Source organism: Typopeltis vanoorti, chromosome 13, assembly GCF_054136105.1.
Source record: "Typopeltis vanoorti isolate ZY-2024b chromosome 13, IOZ_Tvanoo_1.0, whole genome shotgun sequence".
Classification (NCBI taxonomy): Eukaryota; Metazoa; Arthropoda; class Arachnida; order Uropygi; family Thelyphonidae; genus Typopeltis; species Typopeltis vanoorti.
In genome coordinates, this window is record NC_143561.1 from 93,160,006 (window position 1) to 93,186,789 (window position 26,784).

General features: G+C 36.1%; 1 protein-coding gene across 1 annotated transcript in view; it reads right to left on the bottom strand.

Moving 5' to 3' along the window:
- The window catches only part of LOC150100371 (uncharacterized), a 207,428-nt gene extending 196,657 nt beyond the window's left edge, over window positions 1-10,771 (bottom strand). Inside the window, exon 1 of the mRNA XM_090402291.1 lies at window positions 10,495-10,771. Coding sequence (XP_090258417.1) covers window positions 10,495-10,656 — 162 coding nt within the window. The 5' untranslated portion in view covers window positions 10,657-10,771. The remainder of the gene's footprint in view (window positions 1-10,494) is intronic.
- Between the last annotated feature and the right edge of the window lie 16,013 nt (window positions 10,772-26,784).

The following is a 26,784-nucleotide window of genomic DNA, read 5'->3' on the forward strand; positions in this document are numbered from 1 at the left end:
GGGAGTCATCCCTGGAGATTGTGTAACAGTGTGGTTAACAAGGGTGTTGGGACTAGATTTTTTGCTTGGAGGGTTGTAAATGGGTGGAATGCGTTGCCAGAGGTGGTTGTGAATGCTTCATCTGTGAATGAGTTTAAGGGGAAGTATGACAGGTATTGTGTGAATAACGGTTAGTATGTCAATGTTGGGTCTCCCGCGATGAGTCTTTTGACTCCATGGAGGCACCTTATATAATAATAATAATAATAATAATAATAATAATAATAATAATAATCCTAAAGTGATATGATGAAGTGCGTGATAGTTTGAAGCTAATTAACAGGGTTTTTTCTTTGCTCTGAGAATTATTACAATTATTCCAATTCTGTCCTGTTCAAAAGTATTATCTATAGATACAAATAACAAACTTCCTTTGGGAAAATAGTTCAATTTTTCAACTCTGATCAATATTCTACCATCCTTCTGCCAGAAAATTATTACAGCTTAAGTATGTTCTCAGATTTTCCATGATGCCATGCATTTTCTCACTGATTTGTTTCTGTACTGTTTGTTTCACTTACCATTATATGTTTTTTATGTTTTATCAATGACTGAGTATTTTATGCAGTTGAAAATAATCTTTACAATAAACTTCAGTAGCACATCGAAGCTTATCTGTTTCAGGCTGCTTAGGTTTTCCGCATTTATATTTCCTCAGTCACATAACTCATAAAAGTAGAAAACAATAAAAGAAATTTGCCTACGAGAGGAATCGTTATGCTAGAGCTGGCTGTAACATTTCGAACTTTAGTAGGAAATATATTTGGATTTGCACGTCAATAAACGACTAGCTCATAAACGTTCTGTCGTGATATATCGATTTTATGCAAATAAATAATCTTCTTGCAATAATGCTCAGTATAAGGATATTTTCACGAAAAGAAATCATTTCTTATGATTATACTATATCATTTTTCCCTTCGTAGCCAAGTACGTTTTCGTTACGTTGCCAACTCCGTGATTTTAATATTTCATTCAAGAGCATTATGTTCCTTTAGTATTACAGAACCACAAGTAAATTTTGACTTTAAATTTTGTACATAAAGTACTACCAAGCCTCCGTGCCTATTTTAGGCATCTTCAAGGTTTCAACTACCTAATTCACACTTCACTTTATCTTCTATGTAGCAGAACACCGATACTTTAACAAAATGGAATTTTAATAATGCTTTAATTTAAAAATAAATGTTCGCATTGAATTGTTTTACAAAATATTGCCAATAAAAATAGTCCCTCCCCATGTAAACCGTAACTGAATTCCATTTAGCCAGAACGAATATATTGCTGTATATAATTTGACGAAATTTTGTCTCTGCAAATAGTTTTCATGTAAGGATTCTAAATAAAGGAATTCAATAAAATCTGCATAGCTAGAGCCCAGGAATAAATTTCATACGGACGGTTGGACAAAAACAAAACGAGTTTCATGTGCTTCCGTTTTCTGGGAAGCTCATCTATGACAATGTATCCTTAATAACTATTCAACTACATGTATTTTGAAAGAAAAGGTGTGTGTTGGGGGAGGGGATTTAGGCAAGCAGATGCGTCAATATCACTCAGGGGAAACTCAGCAAACCACTAACCATTATTCACTGTCATCCATACAGATGATTTTTTTTTTTTTTTTGTATATATATTATCCGCGGTCACGTCATTGTTTTTGTAGCATTTGAAGCTCTAGTAGAGTGGAAATGACTGCCAAGTGTTTCTTGATCCAAGGAAATCAGTCTTACTAATCATTGATAATGATGAAGTTTTGCGTAAACTGTCCAACTGAGAAATCCTTTAACAATAACAATTACCTCTTCGAAATATGCGTCAAATAATGAACGCTGCTAGAATAAGATGAAAAGTGATTGGCTACATAAAAATGGCCGATTCTATTTGAGTACAGTTTCTTGTTTCATTCTTTCATTCTTGTTCGTCTTTTCTTGAAAAGTTTTTTTGTTTTTCAATATTTTCAGGTTCATCAGAATGATGCAAAAGTTGTTTTTAAGCTATTCTATGATGTTTAGCACTGAACTTTCCTTAGATTATGTCGATACCTGGTGATAATTTGATTAAATTTAAAATTTAATTTTCTATTACTCACGTCTAGATTTCGGAAATTTCCATTATAATCAAATGGAAATTTCGAAAAGCAAGTCATAGGTAATAGAAAAATAAATAATATAGTAGAAGTATCATATTATATATATATATATATATATATATATATATATATATATATATATATATATATATTTTGACGAAAGATGAGTTAGTCGGTCTTATACGGTGGTAAAGGGTTTTTTCCCACCGGAAACTAGGGTATTTCGTCCCCCAGAACAGGCAAGCCGGTTCCCGTGAACACACGCTTCAACAGACATGGAACATCTCCAGGAATAAGGAATAACCAATATTCCGTAGAATTTCGGTTCCGAATGCCTACACAATAAAGTGGGTCTACGCGTGAGCGTAAATTAGGATAGAATAGGATAGGAACCGTCTAATAACCTCTTCATGACTAATTTTTAGGAGGTTATTACTCCCTCATTCTTTGCATGTTTAGGGTTCCAAAAATACACAAAGAAAACATTCCACTAAGACCAATTGTAGATGGAATTGACCATTGGCGCACCCAAGGGGGGGGGGGGATCCCATGTTCTCAAAAAAAAAAAAAAAAAAGAAAAGAAAAAGGGAAAATAAAATAGAAAATTTTTACAAATATCTTTTCCTAATTAAAATTAATTTTTTTTTAAATTTATGTTGTGTCGTGTCTTCTGTTTCTATACTACTTATGAATTAGCGGTCACATAACGTGAGAATACCCTGTAGCTCTCGGGAATCACGGTCGCTGTGAACGCAAGGCGAACGAGGAGATCACGGGTTTCATGTATTGGCGAGCACTGCAGATGCTCAGTCATAGGTCGTATGTCTATTCTCAAATCGCCTACTCAACTCGTCCCTCCCCCCAAGATTAAATCCTGAGTGCGCCACTGGAATTGACTTCCCTACTTAACTTATAAGTTATCCAAACATCTGGCAAAATTATTAAAAGATTTTACATTTTCTTTTAATTCTTACATTAAGAATTCCTAATTCTTTGTTTCCATGATTAAAGACATACAAACTCCTTTCCATTGAAACCAAGATTGTGGAAAAGATAATATAGTCGACGTTTTCTTGATTTGGGGCCATGGTCCAGATTCACGCCAAGAATTCTTGAATTATCTTAACAACTAACATCCTAGGATAAAATTTACAGAGAACTAACAGTTTTCTTCCTTTTCTTGATGTAAAACTTATTCGTTCTTTTGAAAAACTAAAAATCTTCATCTACAGAAAGCCTACACATTTCAACAGATATCTTCATGCTCAGTCCCATCATTATCCACCTCAAAAGTTTGGTATTATTTCTACTTTAAGAACCGTGCACATACTCTCAAGAAGAGATCGCCAAAGATTTAAAGCTTTTATCATTTTTTCAGAAGATTGGTTATCGTAAACAGTCGATTTCTAAACTGTTGCTTAATTCTCCTTCACATCGTACTGAAGAGAGTAATGATGTGAAAGATTATATCACTATTCCATATATCAACTATATTTCTAAGAAATTGGGGGAAAAAAACTCAAGAAATATAAGATTCTTACCTAATTCATCTCCCTCCTCTCCCACACCTTTAACAAAGCTTCTATCCTGGCTTCGACCAGCAAAACCTAAACATTACAATTTGATGTTTTTGGTGTGGCTGTAATTCCCCATAATACGGACAAACAGAAAAATCAATCGAGCTTCGTATCGAAGAGCATCTCAGAGATGTACCTATGGTAGAACCAGGGCCGCGGCCTTATACAATCATGTGCTTAATTTTTCTGATCCCAATGATAATCTATCCACTGTACACTCAGTAAACTGGGATAGATCTGAAATTATTTACAAATGCTATGATGTACTGGGAGGAAAAAATTTAGAATCAACATAAATTGCACTACGATCCTGTTCATCTTAATGTCAACCTCATCCACAACCTTTCTGATATTTACTCTCTGCTATTCAGCTATGGCGGTCGCGAGACCACGTCCTCGTGCACGAGAACAATGCTAGTCCTAAAATGCATTGTAATGTGAGCAATCCGTCAATAATTTAGAACTTTGATGAAACAGAACTCATCACTCCACACTTTCATACTTTCTTTCCCTGTGGTACGGTCTCTTGCTTTCCACTAATAACATTAGGTGAATGAAATTGACAGGAAATAACCTGATTTTGTGAACAGATGACAGCCTGGTGGATTTCCAAGTTGGAAACCCAACTTGGAAATCCATTGTCCATTCGTCGCTGTACAATTGGATAGCTTCGTCATTTTGTTGCCAACCTACAGAATTCCAATCCATGCTTTGTCCTGGATTTTAATCTTATCGTCACATGAATGTTTGTGAAAGTCTTTAGATCATAAGTGATTTTATCTCTCGCTGTGAGAATACCATTCTGATTATTGGAAAGTGGCCCCAAAAGACAATATTTGGTCTATAGAGCATTGTTAGCGGAGTGTAACTAACCCTTAACCCATCCACATGATACGACTATTCTATAAAGTATCAACTATTAAAGATATCAAGCAATTTTAAATAAAACTTGATTTTAATCCTATTTCCCAAGTAAGCAAACAGACAAGTAAGTCAAGTTTGCGCCTGCACGTAGTGCAAGTCCAGGCAACTCGTGATAAAGATGGAATAAGCTTTGATCATTATCATTGGTATTTACCCTTAATGCAAAGCACATCCCCTAGCGGAGATGTATGATGCTGTACATTAAAGGCAGGTGCCATTAACCAGACCGGTTTCCCTTTGTTTAAGTGCGGGGATACCATTCCAAAAACTCTTAAAAACTCTTAAAAACATCCAATAATGAGCGACCCGCAGGATCAGAAAGTCAGAAACTCAGAAACACTCATTTGCTCATCTGGAAGGGTAACAGCAACAGCCGTGCCTCAGTTAACTTCACAGGCTACAGCATTGACATTCATTACCCCACCACGCAGGCCCTGGGTGACAGCAACAGCCGAGCCTCAGTTAAAACTTCACGGGCTACAGCATTGCCATTCATCACCCAAGCGTCTAACCGGTTTCGACCTTTATTGAGGTGTCATCAGTGGGAGCCAGGCTTAAAAAATCCCGCGGATTAAGTAATACAGAGCTTATAAATTTTACCTAAACAAGTTGCCACAAGGTGCTTTGACCTTCTTAATTAAAAATCTCAGGATGAGAGATAGATGTAGGAAGTTTTTTTACCTTTTTTTACTTTAATGTTATGTATTAAAGATACCAAGCAATTTTAAATAAAACTTGGTTTTAATCCTATTTACCAAGTAAGCAAAGTAGTGCGTAGTCGCCCTGACTTATACTACGTGCAGGAACAAACTTGACTTACTTGTCTGTTTGCTTACTTGGGAAACAGGATTAAAACCAAGTTTTATTTAAAATTGCTTGGTATCTTTAATACATAACATACCCAAGGTAAAAAAAACTTTCTGCACACACACACACACACACACACACACACACACACACACACACACACACACACACACACACACACACATATATATATATAAGTGTATAATATAAAAGTGCCCGATGGTCCAATAAATGCACTTCTTGTGCTCGATGGTCCATGGTCCATGGTGCTTGTACTCGAAAGTACTCGATGGTCCAATAAACTACTTCTTAGATAGTATGTAACTGCGTTGTGAGGATTGAATAGTAGACACACGCTATTCACGTTTTATTTGTTTTATAGAATGCGATTTTTCCCCTATTAGTCATCAGTGACTTACAATCAAGAAGAAAAAAAAAAGCTCTCTCATCATTTCCGGTAATAGTTCTGCACGTAGAAATTATGAAAGGAATTTCTGTACGCCTTCAACTCCCATTCTCTGGATGAGTGCTGGGTGTTGGGTTAATATACAAACAGCACCGACCAGCTACGCGATTTCTTTCTCATTTTCCAAATATCCACAATAGATACCGAATTTACTCTTCCATCAAGAAACCGATACCATGTAGTTATTAAACTTCATGACAAAGGAAACATACCAGTAGTAGTACAATACATTCCTAAATCTCTAGAAGAAATCCCGCTGCCGTAAGATGATAGTTTTAGAACTTGCACTCACGGAAATTGTGAAAGTCAACCCCGGTCGCTTTGTTATAATTAAATGCGTAATAACAGCACTCCAACGGCCTTTCAGGGCGAAGTCATTAGTGCGCGAACCAAGCCGTTACACAGATATCTTTTGGTATATAGTGTGGGATCGTTAACGCAGTTATCGCCGTTATGAAATCCAAGAACTCTAGATGGCAAGGGATGTAACGATAGATGAGCAAACAGGTAAAATGATAATAAAGTATGGTTATAAAAAGTACGCTTTATTCTGTCAATCGTAACTTGTCTTCGTTCTCGCACTTCAGTGTTGGTATGAAACATATACGGGGACCTTTATTGGACACCCTTTTTCGGTATCTTTCAGAATTACCATCAGCCGTGTTTCGTTTATCAGCTCACATAAGGATATAAGAACATATAATCCACAAATACAGTGTAATACATATTTCGTTTTGTTTATACTTTAAGACACTTTCCGATACAGACAAGAAGTTATTTCTATAGTTTTCACTCACTGTATCCAACCGCCATTAGAAAGTTAAATGAGAAAAATATTTTTCCATAAATTGAATTTGCGATAACTCAAAATGGAATTTCTGTCCCCTATCCCCTCTTCCTTTGTATTCAACTCATCCAGATTTCACTTCCATCTCTATTTCCTTTGGCTTGCATCCAAACTATGGTCTCTGCTCGTCTCCAGAACGGTGATCAATGTCAAGAGAAATATCGATCTTGCAGTTGCGTCTGAAGACGGATCGAGTAATAGAAAATGTCTAGTTTTATGTGTATTATTGATACTTTTGCCCCGTTTTCGGCATTTAATGAAACTTTATAAAAAGAAAGTTCGATTCCGTCTTTTTTTTATTATTTTTATAGTCAAAGTGAATGTTACATGTTCTCTTCCTTTCTCATTTTCTTGTGTGTCTATTTCTGGAACTTTGGATCTAGTGAATCACTGTAGGCTCATTCTTCTAGCAGAAGGTACTTCATTGTGAAACATGCGTTCTCATTATTCTACAGTCAGTTCCTCGAGCAATATTTTCTAAATAGTCGATAAGTATTTGCTTTTTACTTATTTTTAGTATCCAATTAATGACCAGTAATTCATTTACATGACATATAAAAATTTATCAAAAAAAAGTCGTATAGCATAATTTTTTTAGTAATAACTGTATGCCAAGGGCAAATCCAACAATGTTTATTGGCAGGTTGCCAATAATATGATTATGCAGTTTGCAATGCGTTTATGCCAAATGATAGTCTTTGATTGCAAAGGTAAAATTCTATATTCTCTACAGTTTGATTCTGTGTTTAAATCAAAGCCCTGGACTGGAAATTAAAAACTGACGAATGACTCCAAGATTTAACTCCTCTAAATCGTTTTCCCCATATTGAGGCTGGCTAACTCACCTTCGGGAAAAGCCGTTATTAAAGTTCTCACGTTATGTTCCACTAGGTATAGAATCCTTTACCTGTTTTTCATTAATGCATACCTTTTGCATTTGTATTATTTTATTTATTAATATTCTGAAATGTTATTTTGGTGGGGTACGAAGCATCGAGCGCATCCCGGTACTAAAAACTGATTATTATTGCAGTATCGATTATTGTCGCCAGAGTTCTCTCTCTAGCATTAAGATAGCATCCGCTGTCCAGACAGCACTGCGAAATACCACCAACAAATCAAGTAAAATGTATTTTTCACGCATTGAATAAAGTATCAAATGTTATGAATTATTCAATTTCTTTAAAAATATCGAGAGTCGTCACTTGAGCTCAGTTCGATATTCAATTATTCAATGATGCCTAGGAAAGATAGAGGAAGGTGTGAAATATTTTACGAGACTGCTATTCTAAGTAATATAAACTAATCTTGTTAAAGTAATTAATACTAATCCAGGGACATTAAGAAGGTAAAACAAATGGGAATCATTATCCTCACTTCTCCCTCCCCCCCACTTCTTAACGAGTTAATTCTTATTGACCCCCCGCTGAACTCATTTGACGTCATCAGCTTTATTTATTTCTCAATAAATAAAGCTGACTCCAAGAGAAAGATGACTCTAAAGAATCAAATTAAAAGCATAAAGAAGCGAAATCAATGTCAGGAAGAGTCCACCACTATGATTTGCCTTGTAATGAAAGAAAAGTGCATATGATGAATGATGTCTTCCTTGAATAAAATATTTTGATCAAACATTCTTTTTGCATTTACTCCTATTAATCATAACATTAATCTAGACTTTAGTTAGAAACATTTTAAAAATATGAAGCGAGTACAACGCTACATTAAATTACACTCTGTATTCTTTGGCTGGTTTGTTCTGTTTTGCGGGATGCAAAACAAAAGTTTTCGAGTGGAAAATCTGCCATTTTCATATGAGACTGGTTGGAATTACTGTCTGAATATGTAATCTATATCTGAGTAAGCTAGTAAGGCTATGAGACCAGTGTATTATGTCTGTTAATACACTGTTAATAAATGATAAACCAAGTTATGTAGCTATCCTAATAGTGAAGTTCTGTTTCGTAATAAAGAAATTTTTTTTATTTTTTTTGGGGGGGGGGGGTTTGGTAAAAATGGGAATCTTGTATTCACTGAATTTGAAATACGTCGGGATTTATTAGAATTTTAAGAAGCAAAGTGGAGCTTCCGGACCTCAACCTCACTTGAAAAAATTCTAAAAAAATTCCTTCTCCCGATGAATGAATTCGAATCTCTCTTTACAACCGTGAGATTACTGATAACCGACAGAGACATATTTTCTGCTTTTAGCTAACCAAAAATATGAGAATTATGTTAACTATGTCATGAAATCCAAAAGTAATGAAAGAGCCGTGTTTGTCCTAATTGTAAAATCATTTTTAAAAAAGATGAAAAATTGATAAAACATAAAGGAATGTAACAAATGGAACATAACAATTATAAATGTAATTAAAACTTGCCATGGCATTCTCGATGCGGACGAAAGACTCCAGAAACTCATATTTATCTCCATTAACTTCTTCATTGTAAATGCACCTTCTATCTCAACTAATGAACAATGTTCATCAAGCCGAAGAAGCAAATAAAGCCGTATGACTGTTTGGTGTACATCTTCTCAAAATGAAAGAGAATTAGTAAACCTATTTATCAAGGAATAATAATGTAATTACAAAAGTGTCATTAAGTGCATTCCTGAGGCAGTCAAAAAAGAGCAAAGCGAATCACTTTTGGTGTTACGCTGTTTAATTTTATGACTCTTGGGAGTTGCTATAAAGTCATCAGTCATATTGTAATCCACTTCGCTTCTCTTTAGAATTAACCTTCAAAGTCATTACTTGAAATTATTTATGTGACGTAAAATAAATGCTATTCTGTGTTATATATTTATATTTATGAAATTGAACTTATTGCCTGAGACCATGCGGGGATGAAGTTTCTTATTTGGTTAAAAGAAGATGATAGAGTTTGTTACTCTTCACACGCAAGTTTATATCTTGACGTCGAAATCATACTCTTCCTACACTGGATCCTGCGTAAAACAAATTATTGCAAGCTTTATATAGTTTTCGTAATAATTAATAACAATTCATTGAGTTTTTTATGCAGTGTATTGCAGAAACTTATGAGCTGATATCATTAACACACTGAGTCACGATATAAGAGAATAATTAAATTGTATTCGTCGTGCATTTCAGAGGTTATTTTAAAATTAAAAGCTCCATCAACTTAATCATTTTCAGAACATAAAAATTAAATTAAATGTAAACATCTTCAAACCCTAAATTTATTGGGAAACTGTAGTCGGAAGAACTTTTCAGACATTTTTGGTTTTAAAATTATGACGCCTTTCTAGTTTCCAGTCCTCGAGTTCAGCTGGACTTTTCAGCCATTAACTCATCGATGTGCAAATGGAAACTATATCGAAAAGAAGGCCTGCATGATCTTTTCATAGTAGTCTACCCATTGTCCCGGCTGCAGCATGTTATACTTTTTAAGCAACATATTCAACTCAGGTACTACCCCCCAAGTGGCATCCTGTTTGTTGTTGCCTGAAAGATGCTTTCCAGTCGATATCTTTCAGTAAAGAGGCGCATGTTCCTTCAAAAGAAGTGAAGTTTGCACGCACGCACACACACACACACACAAAGAAAAAGAAAAAAACGGACAAGAACCGTCGATAATTGTGGTCACCATAGCCACCTTCAGAAAGCCGAACCGAACGCATTCCATTAGATTCTTTTTTAAAAACTTTGATCGACACTATAAAATAGTGATTCTTCTCTAGACACAACAAGAGGGATGGGAGGGAAAATGTACTTACGATTTTGTGGTTGAGATGTGCCAGTTCCTTTTCGGTAACCTTCTTCTTATTTTGTTCCTGCTGGTGTCTCTTGAACTCATTGATCTTGTACACAAGGTACATACCAGGAAGAGCGAGTACTACGAGGGGCTTCATCAGGGATGAGTTGAGGCTACGTGGCATAACAAAAACACCACGAAGCCCAAAAGCTCAGCGGAAAGCAATGCCGCTTTCCACCGCAACGTAACGCAACACAAGGGCCGCCTCGCTGTACGGCACGAACGTCGTACCCTTGTTGGTACTCCCTGCGGCTGGGACGCTAGTGGCGTAGCTCTGAAGCGTGGAGGCGGTGAGGAAAGGACGCACTCGGCGTGACGTCAGTTGGTGCTTCATGTCACATGATCCATCCCTTTCTATATAACAGGGCAGTAATTGGTCGGCTCTCTCATGTGAACGCACTGACTTTTCGATGTCTTCCCTCTAATTAAGTGCAGTCAAAATAGGGCAAGGTCCTCTCCTGAGTGCTGTTGCTGCTACTAAAACATCCCCCCCCCCACCATGACGTTCTTTATCGATAATGTCACACCAGTTGGCGAAGTGTTCGGTAAATTGCTGTAACGAAAAGGCTTCTGCTACGCGGGCCGGTCTGATGTCATCTGCGCATCTGTAATTCCACCTCAGGATAGATTTTACGATGTGTTAAAGATTTCACTGATCTGTTCCGATTTCCGTGGATGCTTGCTCGCACGAAATGTAAAACTTGACTCGTGCAATTACTGTCGGTGGTGGTCTGAAAGTTTTGACGGCTGTTAGAATTCCCGTGTTAAAAATGCACCCTTTGTAAAAACTAGACACGTTCTTAGATCTAAATCGATATTTGAAGAAAACGCCATTTCTAAACATTGACTTTCGCAGGAAAAAAGTGAAAAGAAAATTGGGGAAAACATTTGCCATAGTTTCTAGTTATTTGCGATATCAACTAAAATAAAGAAGGGAGTTTTTGTGTCGATGATATATTTTTTGCTTAGAATTACAACAATCATTCTCCTTTTGCTTTTTTTTCTGTGTGTGTGTGTTGTTGAAATATGCTGTAAACAAATGTGAAATACATAACAATAAATTCTCTCCCCTTATGACGTGACTTATGCTCTTTAATCGGAAATATCTAAAATTCGAATCTTACTAAGAACGCAGAGAACATTTATAAGGTCTTGTCAACAAAAAGGTGAATTAGCCGTGATCGTATAGAAGTTGTAGAATTTCCTCCTCACCTCGAAAACCTGGCTTAATTCTGTTTTCACAAAACAGACCAACAGATCAATTAGCACAATCTGTTTCTGAACCACATAATATACTCACTTCCGGCCTAAATTGCCGGAAGTGAGTATATGATGCCAACTTTTTTAATGCCAACCAATCCCAATCTCGCTTTATAGATCTTATGAGATAAATCCTGTTATATTGTTCGTGTAGCTCCGTTTCTTTGAAAAAAAAAAAAAAAATACACACTGTCATAAAACTCTAAAAGTTTCTCTTTGGTTCTGTTATAATGCGAATGTTTTTACCTTCCATATAAGTATTGGACGCCCTATTAGTACATAGATTTTAATTTTTGAATTTCAAATTTAAAGCTTCAATTTTATATTCATGATTTTATGTTTTTAAAATTGTTATGCTTCTTTGTTTATGTCTATATCTTCTTTGGTGATATAGACATAAACCAAAGACCAAAGTTTATAACTGTCTCTTAGTTTTTATACCATTTTAGTAATGTAAATCAGAAATAGTCCAGCCGAAAATTAACAGGGAAAGATGATTCGAAATGCAGGGAGTTTTTAGCTGAATTACACTGACATTATCTTAAGATGAAATAAGGTTGTCGGTTAGAGGTCTAGGTGATAGTTCCAAAAATCTGTTTCTTAAATTATGTTATGCTTTATTGGTCTGGTTAGGGGGAAATTGTTGAAGTAGTTTATAGGTGCTTTGGTCCAAGATCATGTAAAATTGAGTATAATGGAAAAAAAAAATTTTTTTCCCCTTTTTTTTTTGACATGTCTAGAGCGGAAGTCGCTGCAGGAGTCGTCGTCTCAATTTGTCGACTACTCATGGAAAACTTGTATAATTCCTTAACAAGACGATCGTATGTTTCATGAAATATGAGAATGAACAACAACAACAAAAACTTCTCATTCACTGTTGGGTTCCTCCTCTTCTCTAGTACCATACTGGAGTTTATTGACATATGTATCCCTGAATGGTACTTACTTTTGTGCTATAATATGTAAAATTGCAGACAATTCTCTTCGAAGTTTCTGAACTTTCTGAACTCCATTCTGTATTGGACTTCAGAAGTGACTATTTCTGAAGTGATATTGCACTCCAGAACATATTAATAGTTGAAATACGGAATATTTATTTAATTCTTATACTAGAGAGTAGGTAGGGTAGGATAACAGGGCTATAACATGTGGCTATAACAGTTCATGCATATTAAAAATGATAAATGAAATAAATTAATCCTCTGTTGTAAGAACAGAAAATTAAAACAGCTTCAGAAAATTAACGGACCGTAGGCGAGCTAAGGATTTTTTATTATTATTATTTTTTTTTTTTTAGAGAATCCGGAAGCCTTTCTCTAGAAATCAAACATGGAACTTTTCAAGCCACTTCACACCTTCAATAAGCGAAACAGTGGTCTCACATTGACCATGAAATTATCTCCTACCTAAAGACAATTACAATCATCCATTCTGTAGCGGAATTCGAACTCGAAGCTTAGTTGGAGAGCGTATATATTAACCATTCTGCTAACCAGGAAGGCAATTGCGAGGATTTATAATGGTTTTCGTGATATTATTGCGATTTCAAAAATATAGCTGTACAGTTCTTTTAATTTTGATTTCTTTTGAAGCTGAAAGAGAATAAGTTTGTAATCCAGTTGAACAACGCATTGAATAAGAATTCGAGGGTTTTAACAAGCCAGTTTTATAAGTTTTATGATATTGTCTTTTCAGTTTTTATTTATTCCTCTTTTGGGGCATAGCTCGTTACCTAAGATAAATTTGGAAATAACTTTGTTCTGTTGGTCTGCAGTAGAAAATATTTTTTCTAGGCTCATAAAAAGGCGTTGTGTTATAAGAACCATTTTTTGTTCTTGTTAAAAATCTGACTTCGAAACGTGTTGAACAGTGGTACTACTATAATTGCAAATCATTTAGCTTTTTACTAATTTTATTTCTAGCCCTATTAAATTTATTTCATACAAAGTAAACAGTATCATTGCAACCATCAAATACCTTATGGTATTCTGAAGAAATGTTCCTGTAATCATACTTTCCTTGCAAAAGTATTGTACAATTAAATTTCTTATTTAAAACTAGTGCGAAATACAGTTTAATATAATATAAATAAATCTTTTGAAATACATGATAAATAAATAAAACAGTTTTCTAACATTTCACACCACTTTTTCGATATCTGTCAAGGTAGACAATATTACGAGGTTCCTAATTCCTCTACGCGCTGCAAATCCTATTCATTATTTTTATGTTCATATTTTAACTCTATTTCCTTATCTCGAGATACATTTTTTGTATTCATATATAACTGTGTGCGAGTTTTTCCTCTCCCAATGACTGGTGTGATATCAATGCTACTTTTATTAGGGAATTATGATAGAACAAAGTGATTTCCCTTGTATTCTGTGTCTAGAGATGTGTGTGTGTGTGTGTGTGTGTGTGTGTGTGTGTGTGTGTGTGTGTGTGTGTGTGTGTGTGTGTGTGTGTGTGTGTGTGTGTGTGTGTGTGTGTGTGCGCGTGCGCGCGTGTGTGTGTTCATGGGACCGGTTTGTCTGTTTTGGGGGACGAAAAACCCCAAGTTTCTGGGAGTAAAACTTCCTATCCCGTATGAGACCAGCTGACTCAGCTTTAATTGAAAAGTCCTGATAAGAGTTCTTCGCGTCATGCACGGGATTGTAATCCAGGTTTTTCCAACCAAACAGCTCCGTCGAAACCAACTGAGTTACGGAGGCGCTCATATATAACTAGAGTGTGAGATAATTAATAGTTTGTTTCATAGTCAATGGTCTCACGTGTGTTTTTCATTCTTATGAATAGGTTCACGATATGTGGTGCGTTAGATACTGCATATCGTACTTCACGTACTAAAAGCGAAAAAGATGTTTTTCTCTTCTAGTAAGGGATGAAGTAGCATATGTAAATCAACATAATTAATAAAATAATTAATAAAATATTCTGAACTGTCACGCTTACTTTAAACATTCCTAAACCGTTTGATTTATTTTTAAGTGGTACTTGTGGCATAGACGATATGAACACATAGACCGAAGAAAGTTTATTACTGTTTTAAATAACGAGGTATTTCGATTTTAAATTTACAGATTATCTTCAATGTAACTTCAATTTAAAATATAGAATAGCAACAATGGATTTCATAAGCAAGACATAAGCCACATGCTATCACAGTACAGTTGATATAAAATCAATACGTAAAAAAATATCGTTTACAATTAACAACAGACATTCCCAGATTTTTTGCAGAGAATCTTCTAGTGTAGGACCTGACTTTTACATAGTTGCTATTTCAAATTTGGGCGCGCTTATTCAAAGGGAGTGCTGAAATATTTCTATATGAAATATTCTCGTAATGGAAATGGCTTGTAATATTGTTAGAAGAATGTTGAGTATATCATTGGTTTAATTTCCCTCACTGTAAAAAATGTTAAAAGCATTTTGGGAACAAAGAATTATTAAGCATATGATAATGACTTTCTGCCTTTCTTCTAGCCACTAATTTCAAATTAAAAGCATAATCTTGCATATCAACTTAATCAACTTGCCTATGCAGTGCAGGATACCGTTTATGTAAAACTGGCTTTTCAAAGTAATTTTATTGATTATACAAAATCTTAGCTTAGGATAAAAAAAAAGAAGTTACGCTTTTCTTTAGAATCTTAGAACCTTTTAAGTTAGTTGTAAATACAACTAACTTAAAAGGGTATTTTTCTTTTCGAGTAAAAAATTATTGTGTATAGAAAGTTACTGAGGCAACTAAGACAAAACAGGCATATTTTCTGAAATTCCCCGGCACATGATGTGACTTGTCACGTTTATCTTTTCCTTCTCATTCTGTTTTTGTTGTCATGAGTTATAGTAGAAAATGCTGCGACATCTCAGCAATGTAGAGATAAATAAATTAAATCTTTCTTTGTTCCGTTGTAATATTTATTCACAAAAAGGAGAGTACAATTTTATATTTACAAGCTAATAATCCAGAACGTATTTAAATGGATATGTGCATATTCCACTTTTGGAATAATAAGCAGGTTACAATTTTTGTGAATTCATGAAACATATCAAGGATATATATATATAAGGGAGAGATACTCGAGAATCTACTCTAGGGACAGCAAGTGTCAAGATGCGAAGCCGAGTATTTTACTCAATCATCAACAGTGAGGAAAGCGCAGTAATCTGGCTTCAAGAACGGCGTTTTTCAAGATGAAGCTGCTACGTCTCGGTGTACAAGATTGGGATGTGGAGGAGAGACAAAGATGGTCATTTGAAAGAAGAGAAAGCGAGATGGGACCGTCACCAACTATCCTAGGTTCAAGTGCAAGAGGAAAGGATGCCAATCAACACAATCGGTTCGTCGTTTCAACAACTTCTTCACTTACTTCGATAGCCGTGGCCGAGCTCACAGCAACTTTTCTGTACGGAGTATTTTGAAGATTGCGTTTCTGTAGCGAACTGTCTATTGCACAAGTGGAAGAACTTACTGGTCACTGCCACCAAGCGATAGCAGACTGGTTTAACTTCTGCCGTGATGTCCTCTTTCGACTTTAGGAGAAGAGAGATAAAATGGGAGGATCTGGCACTGTTATTCAGATGGATGAAATTCTACTGCGAGGAAAGCGAAAAGGCAATCGACGGAGATTGCTTCTCGGGGTCCGTGAAACTGTACTTGTGGAAGGTGTTGGTAGTTACGAGAAAGCTCTCCTTCAGGAAGTGCCTCTCGGACAGATAAATTATGACAGAAGGACGGAAGGGCCATGGGTTGGATTTGGGGCTGGTCCAGAAACATTCTGATCGGATTATCGAGCGTCCATTCTTTGTGGTAGAGCGGCGAGATAGACAGACTCTTCACTCCATTATCACGGCGGAGGTTGCACTTAGAACCACCCTCCATTCTGAGAATGGTTGGCTTACAGAGGCTTAGAAACTCAAATCCCAGTAACTGAAGCATACACACACACCCAGCTAATCGAAAGGCTGTGGGGAGATCGTTGAGAAAAATGCATGGGACAACCTCCGACCTTCTGCCAAGGCACCTCATTGAAACTTGGTGGCGCGAACTTAACCCAACGAACAGATTTGATGCATTCATTCGAGACATCGAGACTACATTCGGCAATTAATATATGCAAATCCTGCCAATAGTCTAATGTAAATAACATAGGACAATAAAATGTTTCATTACTTTTAATTAGTATATTCGTTGATATATAAATTGTACATACTTGATGCTAAGCGGTAGGTCACACCTCATACGATCACCCTATAGGTTTACAACTTTTCGTGGGTGGGAATCATACACATTTCATGTGGGGGGAAGGGTTTGCTGCGATTAATTTTTCTGAGAGTTGCGAGATGAAACTCGAGTTTCTTTCTTGAGGGTAAAAGCCTTATTTATTCTGTGCCAGATGTTGACTAACTCGGAAATCAATTGAAGTGGGAAGAAAGTCAAAGTCTAGAAAAAGTTCTAGAATGGAACATATGTCACATTTCTTTCACTGATCTGATGCCATGACGGCAAACTACACGGGAAGTTTTGATATAAGATGAGATGAAAATTTTCTTTCTATAATTGGTTGCATGGAAAGGCTTTCATAGAAATGGAATTCTGTATGAATATATTTCGCTTTTTTTGAAAAGAAGTTCAGAAGAATCGGTTCTTCCATTTCGCAGTTGTTCTTCCATACCTCCCCACACACACACACATGCATCCCTTGTTCGTAATGATTTCAAGTTCCAATTAAGGATGAAGATTTTTGGGGGAGTGGAGGAGATGATAATAAGGTTTTTCTTCTACAGAACTTAATTTGCTCAGTACTTATGTTGCATTGACCTCAGTTGTTGCGACGTAATTTTTCAAAAAATTAAAACCAACGATTACAAAACTTTCACCTTCAGTAACACCATATGTCTTTTTTTATGTAGCTCTATGTGTCTATTGTCATTCCTGTTTCAATTACAATTGCAGTTGTGTGACGTACGAAGTGCTTGATTGGCATCTTGCAGTCGTTGTTCTAGCATGCAAGTTTTGCACTCATTCAAAAAAAAAAAAAAAATGGAAATAGGTGTTTGAGAATGAAACATGTTGTGATAGCTATATATCAATCGTTACTCACGTGCTATATGCTATTATTACATAGGGCAAATAGATAGATATAGAGTCGATTGTATATATGTTTGTACAATCTGTGATCGTAGAAAGAGTTTCAAAAGAGATGTAGTATTCAATAATGCTATAACAATGTTTGATATTGGTAGGAGGCTGCGTCACCAAAACAGAAGTTGTTGCTTGAAATTATGGCCGAATCCCGTCTTTTAAAGCTCTAAGGCCACTGTATTATATATGTTAATTTTGTGTTGTTCTTTGGTCAGTTTGCTTGTTTTGCCAGACGAAAAACTCTAGTTTCCGAGAGTAAACTCCCTGCCAGCTCCATATGAAACAAGCAAACTTAACTTCAGATTATTTAAAAAAAAAAAAAAACTTTATAAAAGTTCTTCGCATTCTAGACAGTATTGATATCCACGGAGTTACGAAGGCTCTCTGCAGATAGAAATATGTAGAGAGCCTTCGTGATCAAAGAATGGTGTACAAAAATCCTTTGCACTTCAATCACTTCACGATTAGCCAGGAGTTCAAAGAATCAAGATTCACATTAGTAGGATACTTAGATAAAGAGCGACACTATATCAGTTTTAACAGAAGGACGGCTGCATCAGTCAGTCATCAACCATAACGATTACCATGGTGTAAAAAGACTTGGTGACTGCCATGGAAATTGTCGCTTTCTTTACACTAGTACAGTCTGTGCTAGTAGAAAGAATATGACTTGTTCCGTTAAACGTTGAATGATACGGAGCAACAAATTGCTGTGCATCTTTTCCTATTGATGGCTAGTATTGCAGAAGTCTAAGGAATGATGCCCATTGTGTTGTTTGATAGCGGACGTGTAATTGTCTAGTGCTACTTCTTCTACCGATGTGGATTCTCACCTTTGGTCGTAGTACCGACACGGGGAAATGCTGATGAACATGCTATCGTATTTATTGTGGCACTTTTAACAAATAGAGTCGTGCTTAAAAAAAAATTAGAAAAAAAAAAAAGAAAAAGAAAATTCATTAATGGAGGTGTAAAGGAGACTGAAAACATGACAGTGCTTATTACGCATGTGATACTGTTGGTGTTACTGTAACATTTTGAAATTTATTTTATGTCATTCCAGTCCACGAAAGGTTTTAAACCTATAGTACGTTAGTACCGTAGATGAACTAAGGGTTATTATTATTATTATTATTATTTTCATCATTCGCAGATCCCATTCTAGAAACCCAACTCGAAACACTTTCAGTCTCCTTTACGCCTCCATTAATGAAATAAAGGAGGGGGGGTGGGGATCAAACACAGAGAGATTAAATTCACCTTTTCAATCACAGACAATTACAAAAATCCATTCCATGGTGGGATTCGAACCCGCAGCCTGTTGATTGGAGAAGGGATACGTGTTAACTACCCGCCCAACCAATCAGGTTTTGTCACATCAAGAAAATGATGTGACAAAATTTATTTGTATAGCTTGATTTGAGGATGGAATTTTATGCACAGAGTTCCATCTTCATCTTAATAGAACACCTTTGGAATGTTGGATGCAGACTAAGCTACTGGCTGAGAAACAGCTTATCTTGGTACTATTACATCTTGGCATGTAAGGATAAGGAAGTCATTTTGCCTCTTTATAAGGCTTTGATAAAATCGCGCCTGGATTATTATGCGCAGATTGGGTCTCCCTGGTTCCAAGGAGATAAAGAAGCTGTGGAAAGGGTGCAAAGAAGAGTTACAAAGATGATTATGCGGATTATGGGATTTAGATTATGAGGACAGATTGAGACTATGTGGATTACAGACTCTGGTTAACAGGAGAAAGAGAGATGATATGATAGAGGTCTGTAAACTTCTGAATGGGTATTATAGGATGTCAACTGATGAAATTATTCATTATATGGAAGGTGGGGAGAAAACACCGGGGGAGCATCCATGGAAGTTAAGTTTGTTCACAGTCGACAAAGTGGTAAGAGCTAGGTTTTTCTCTCACAGTGAGTGATTGGAATAGTTTGTCTTTAGGGATAGTGAGTGCATCTGGTTTGGGTGATTTATACTCTTTCTCTCTCTCGATGAATAATAATAATAATAATAATATTAATAATAAATGACTCCTATTAACAAAATTAGTGTAGTGTTTGTCAAGAAATATGTGTACAGTTTAAGTTTTTCGGAAGTATAGTGTGTCGTAGTAGTTATTTGAATATTTGTGTGTGTGTGTGTGTGTGTGTGTGTGTGTGTGTGTGTGTGTGTGTGTGTGTGTGTGTGTGTGTGTGTGTGTGTGTGTGTGTGTGTGTGTGTGCGTGTGTGTGTGTGCGCGCGCGCGCGCGTGCGTGGTGTGTGTGCGTGCGTGCGTGTGTGTGTGTGTGGATCATTTGAAAATTTATTAATGCAGTTAATGGATTCAAAAGTTATTTGGGGTAAACACACACACACACACACACACACACACACACACACACACACACACACACACACACACACACACACACACACACACACACACACACACACACACACACACACACACACACAGAGAGAGAATCTGGCTTTCCTTATAAAAATAATAAAAAATTTCAAGAGACAGTTTTTAAAATAGAAAATAGAAAATAACCCATTTACGTAATAAACGCATACCAATTTAATATTTTACTTATGTACTTATTGCCTAACATACAAATCTTTATACACATAAGATCACATAAGATCAGAAAAACTTAATACTAGTCAGGGCACGGAAATGGAATTTCATATTTTTGTTCGCTCGGTTTGAAATTCTTAGTTTTATATTTCTAGACATCGAAAGTAAATGCAATGCTTTTCCGCGTTACACAAGAAATATTTTTCTAGTCGTAAGATTAAGAGAAATTGCTTTCAAGTTGCTCTTGGCAAGGCTCTTGATTCATGCATTTCCTAGAAAAATCCCAATGCAGCCCCAGAAGAGATTAAAGATAAGAGGATGCCGAACGGCAAACTCTCAGCTTGAGAACAAAGATCTGTGTCGGCTCTTTATTGCAGTATTTACAGGAAGGTAGTCAAGTAGAAGTGCTCTGAGTGGACTTAGCCGAAAATTTACGTCATCCTTGGTCTTAACAGCAGCGAGGTGAAGTAATAGAAAGCCGCGATAGAATCATAGAAAACTGTGATAGTATCTGCTCTCCTGTTGGTGACTATAAGTTGCGGAGAGCTACGACAGTATTTTTTGAATGCTCATTTAAGACCTTTAAAATGTTGATGACAGGTCATTAAAGATGTTGGTTGTTAAAAGTTATTACGTTGATTGATGCAATATACGACATAAGGATGCATTCATTAAATGAAAGCTCTATTGAATTTTAATACCTGTGTAACTTCGTGATAACTTCCATGGCGCTTGGTCTACAAAAAGGAGAAGCGTGCATCGTTACCGACTTCAGAACGATGGCTTCGTTTCTACAAAAAAAAAGGGGGGGCTCAGTCGGTAACGACGATGTACTTGGGCTGTACTTGGTGTGTTCGAATCTCGTCTAGGACACGAAAAACCTTATTTGTGTTTTCATTTGAAAGTAAATTAGCGAATATCATACCTAACTTACCTTCAACTGAAGTAAAACGTTTTCCTTCCGGAAACTCCAATTTTTCCTTAAAACAGACAAACCATCTTGAAGAACACTACCGCAATTAATAGCCATAATACACTTCCTAGTAATTCTTATGCGGAACGCAATGGTTCTGCGAAAACTTGGTGTTCTCCCCAGAGCATACGGACATTTATAACGTGTATTAGATATAGTTTCTGAAAGGGGGGGGGGGAATTTCAGTGAATAAGGAAAATACCAATTTTGTTGAAAAGACTTATTCTACAGCATTTATATTACTTTATTCTTTGCAGTATTGTTTATTATATGTTTTCTTGATTGAAATATTTTGCAAATAAAACGATTCATTGTCATTATTCCTGCTCGATAATTTTTTTTTTTTTACAGGAGTTCTGCGAAAAAGAAATATTTTGTACGGATTTCAGTGTCAAAAAGTTCAAGAAATACTGGTCTAGAGGTACGTTTTCCGTTGCTTTTTTTTTTTTTTCTGATTTAAGTAGCAAACTTTGTTTTTCTTCTGGAAGAATCTCGTGTTTTTAACTCTACCCGCAACTCAGCAAAATTGACCATAAATCCATACGATAACATACAAATACATTGTATCTTACGAGCACCGTAGCGTTGCATTGTATTAGCATTTTGCATTCAGGCCATCAATTTAGTCCTCGCAATTTAGCATTGCATGACGAGCATTGCATGTTACGAACATACTGAACTACGGTGTAGGCGAGATAGGCGGAGATGATCGTCTTCCTACCTATTTCTAATTAATTATTATTATTAACTATGACTAAATTCTCTTTCCCTGAGAAATCAGGACTTCTAGAGAATCTGTTTATTTTGATGTTTATTTACTGAATTTTTAATTCTCTTTTCTTATTTGGGTTTTCTATAGGCGAAAGCCGAAGTCCATGTTATGCACTACTTAACAGTTTATTATTATTATTATTTTATTGTGTGTGTGTGTGTGTGTGTGTGTGTGTGTGTGTGTGTGTGTGTGTGTGTGTGTGTGTGTGTGTGTGTGTGTGTGTGCGTGTGTGTGCGTGCGTGCGTGCGCCATTACACTTGAGGAAAGTCTGCACAGTCGATAAGTTATTATAGTTAGTAGCTATTATCTCTTTAGCATTAGTAGCTATACAAATGAAAAGTAATGGCTTGAAAGCAAAATCAAATTAAACTTTTTTGAAGACTAAGCGATCTTGGTATTATCAAATGAAAGAGTGATGAGTTGATGCCTTCTTTGCGAGTAAGTAGACACGTCTGTGGTTTGATGATGTTGAAACTGTCTAGATTATCCTCATTGAAAAATGGTACGTACAGATCAGTGTCTAAGACATTGTTGCAGAAGATCTTGATCTCATTTTGAGCACATAAGGTTTGTCAAATGAGTAGCAGCAGCAATGAAATGTATTGCCGTCATCCAAACCACGGGTGAAGATTTGAAGTCAGTAAGGGAAGGTCATTTAGGTATAAGTGGTATACGTGATAAGTTAAGAGAACAGCGTTTGGGCGCGGGCACTCCTCTATTTTGGTAGAGAAGTCTGAAGCCTCTGTACCAAGGCGTCGATCATCATATGCCTTGGAAATAAATAAATTAAAAAAAACAAAAAACTTGGCCCAGTTTTCTTCAAATCTTTCCATTACACACATACAAAGGTTAATGAGTGATGCATCCTAGACAACTGTGAATCTAGAATGGCAGAATTCGTACTGATGGCCACTGATTGGATCTATAGGTGGTGGTTCTCCCTAAAGGTCATAAGCAGTATTTCATATTATTGCTCTGTGCGTGCTAATAGGACATGTTATTGATAATCATATTTAAAATACATTCCAGTAATATAGGAACTTCTGGTAATACGGAATACCAATTTTACACATAAAAGTCTGTATTACTGGAAGTTTCTCTATATTCGATGTTCATTTTAAATCTCATTATTCTGCGTTTTAGTTTAAAAAAAAGTAATGACCACAAACAGATGTCCTTACTTGAAATTTAACAGAGCCTATAATAATTTGGATCGTGTGGAAGTTATCGCTTCCTTCTCGCCTTTTTAAAATAGTCGCCTGCTCATAGGAGCGTCGTCGAAATTGGCGATCGTAGCGCTTAGTGAAATGTCCAGGAACTTATAGGAAGCGTAAAGCTCTTTCTAAAGTAAACAGATTGGCAGAAACTAAGGTTGAAATTCACGAAATGAGATGTCCCCCAAGAGTTCTCCAGAGTCATCAAAGTGAGTATTGGTTTTCGAAAGAGGAAGACGACAACAATAATAACCAATCGAAGATGACCTAGATAGTCTAGAAGGAGAGTTAAAGCTGACTGCGACATTTATTTGGCAGCATTACGTGTAGTTACAGTACCTTTACTACATATATTATTTCCCCAGCTTAGCCTTAAAAGTTGTAGCGAACGCATAAATCTTTTCTTCTGCACCAGTATAAGACGAGTAGAGAAATGTCTATTGCCTTTCTTGACATATTGGAATATTTTTATATTCGAAAACAGTGCAGTTCTTGATAATACAGTCGTTTCAAAACATATGCTTTGCTATTTTCAAAATTGCGTTGTTAGGAAGCTGTTTATAAAAGGCTGCAAGTCATTTCCTTGTGGCAGATTAATTTTAATGATGGGTGGAATTTTTTTTTTTCTAAAATAAGAATTTCTATATTTTTTTCTGTAAATAATTTTTATATTTATATGTTTTTCTGTTATTTTTTTATTATATAAGATCGCTTACGAATCTTATATAAGGAAGCGTAATTATTCGAATCAAGCAGTTAAATTTGAACAGTTAATTCTTTTCTATTCAAATTAATTGGATATTGAATCCAACATTATTTCAAAGCCGAATAGAGAAACTACAAGAGTTTCATACCGAATATAGAAACTATAAAAGTTTCGACGGATCCAAGCGTAAGCAAACCTTTCATGACAGGGTCAACTCGTAGTAAAAGTGGAGTAAGATCTGATCACTATCCTTAGTATTTCCCATAATGTAAAACACATTTCCTAGCGGACATGTATGATATTATACATCATGGGAGGGGGGGGATCTCTCTTTTTCAGTAATTCTTGGTGCCTTTTGTGATGTGACACCTTTTTTGGCAACTCGTATGATAAAGTATAAGTTCTGCATCACTTCAACCTGAGTATTTACATCTGCGTCTGGCTCCCACTGACGAGACCTCAACAAAGATCGAAACCGGTCTAGGTAGTAACCCCCTCCCATAATGTATAACATCATACATGTCCGCTAGGAGATGTGTTTTACATTATGGGAAATACTAAGGATAGTGATCAGACTTACTCCACCCTTTATTTTCTGTTTTTATTTCATGACAGGGGCAACTCGTAGTAAAAGTGGAGTAAGCTCTGATCACTATCCTTAGTATTTCCCATAATGTAAAACACATTTCCTAGCGGACATGTATGATGTTATACATCATGGGAGGGGGGGTCTCTCTTTTTCAGTAATTCTTGGTGCCTTTTGTGATGTGACACCTTTTTTGGCAACTCGTATGATAAAGTATAAGTTCTGCATCACTTCAACCTGAGTATTTACATCTGCGTCTGGCTCCCACTAACGAGACCTCAACACAGGTCGAAACCGGTCTAGGTAGTGACCCCCCCCCCATAATGTATAACATCATACATGTCCGCTAGGAGATGTGTTTTACATTATGGGAAATACTAAGGATAGTGCCCCTATCATGAAAGGTTTGCTTACGCTTGGATCCTCCGAAACTTTTATAGTTTCTATATTCGGCATGAAACCCTTGTAGTTTCTCTATTCGGCTCTGAAATAATGTTGGATTCAATCTCATCTCCACTTAATTTGAATAATTTTGCATTCCCGAAGTGAAGTCTTCTGCCTCTCTTTTTCAGTTAATTCTTTGTTCTCTTTTGAAGTCATGCTACTAGTGAGAACACATCGCCTATAATTAGTATTAGTATTTTAGATATCAGAGAATACTTCTTCTCGAGTTATATATGTAGTTCGCAGAAGAAAAGGTTTATCTTTGAGAAAAATTTCATTTTTGATTTCATCTGATATCAAAAAAATAGAATGACTTCCTGTACTTGGAATGCCGGCTGGAAATTCCTGGTTTTACATCGTTGATCAGTCATTACTATGCAGATAAGGATTGTTTTGCAAGCTCATACGATTAAAAACAAAAATAAACGGCTGATGTAAAGGAATTTAAACGTTGAATTGAAATGTGCAAACAATGATCTGTGACATTTCATCGGTGTTGGGTTAAGTTCAGAAGTCTGGCGGTGCATAATTATTTATAGTAAGAGAGCTGAACAGTTTGATTAGAAAAAGAACTAGATAAGTTTTTGCCTTGAGTGTAATGCATTTTTTATACAGCCCTGTGCAAGAGAGGTCATTTAACACAAAGAGCATCCTGTGTGGATAAAGTAATTAAGAAGGATGAAGAATCAACCTGTTGATGTTTTTCTTGAACAGCTGAAAGTTGTAGACTTTGGATGAAATATGTGTGCGGGGGAGGGGAAGCAGAAATGAAAGAGCAGCATGAGAAGTTCGAAGCTGAACTGTTTATGGATGTTCATCATTAGCTGTTCATGTTTTTACATACTTAAAAGAAAGTAGAAGAATGGTAAAAAAATGCTGATTCCGTAAAGAAGCACCGAGGAAATACCTTTAGAAGAAACATGCAGTAGCATAAGATAGAAACAGAACATTTATGAGAAATTAAAGCGAGTATATTAAAGAATACAGAAATCAAATTGACTATATACTTGGACAAAGAAGATGGAGAAGTGCAATTCACTCTGTCAAGACTTTTCCAGGTGCAGACTGTGGAACAGACCATGAATTATTAGTGGCTACGATACATGTGAAATTACGGAAACTGAAAACAACACAAATGTCGATCAGATATGATCTTGGAAACATACCGGCTGAGTACAATATTAGCATACAGAACAGATTCAACACACTCAATTTGTGTGAAAGAGAACCAAATGAACTATGGAAAGAGATATAATTAAAACAGAAGCAAAGAATAATATTCCAACAGTTTGTAAGAAGAAGTCTAAATGACTGTCAGAAAACACCAAGTGTAAGCAAACATCAAAACTGCCTAGGAAAGGAGGAAAATGAAGGCCACAGGAAATTTGCAGGGAGGACGGCATTTGAACACAGAGTTGCAACGACAAGCCAGAAGAGACAAGGAAAAATACTTTAACCAGGAATGCCAACAACTAGAAGACCAAAACAGGAAAGGAAAAACAAGAGATCCTTTCAAAAAGATCAGGGAACTGATCTGAGCCCTGAGAGAAGAGGCAGTTAAAATTTTA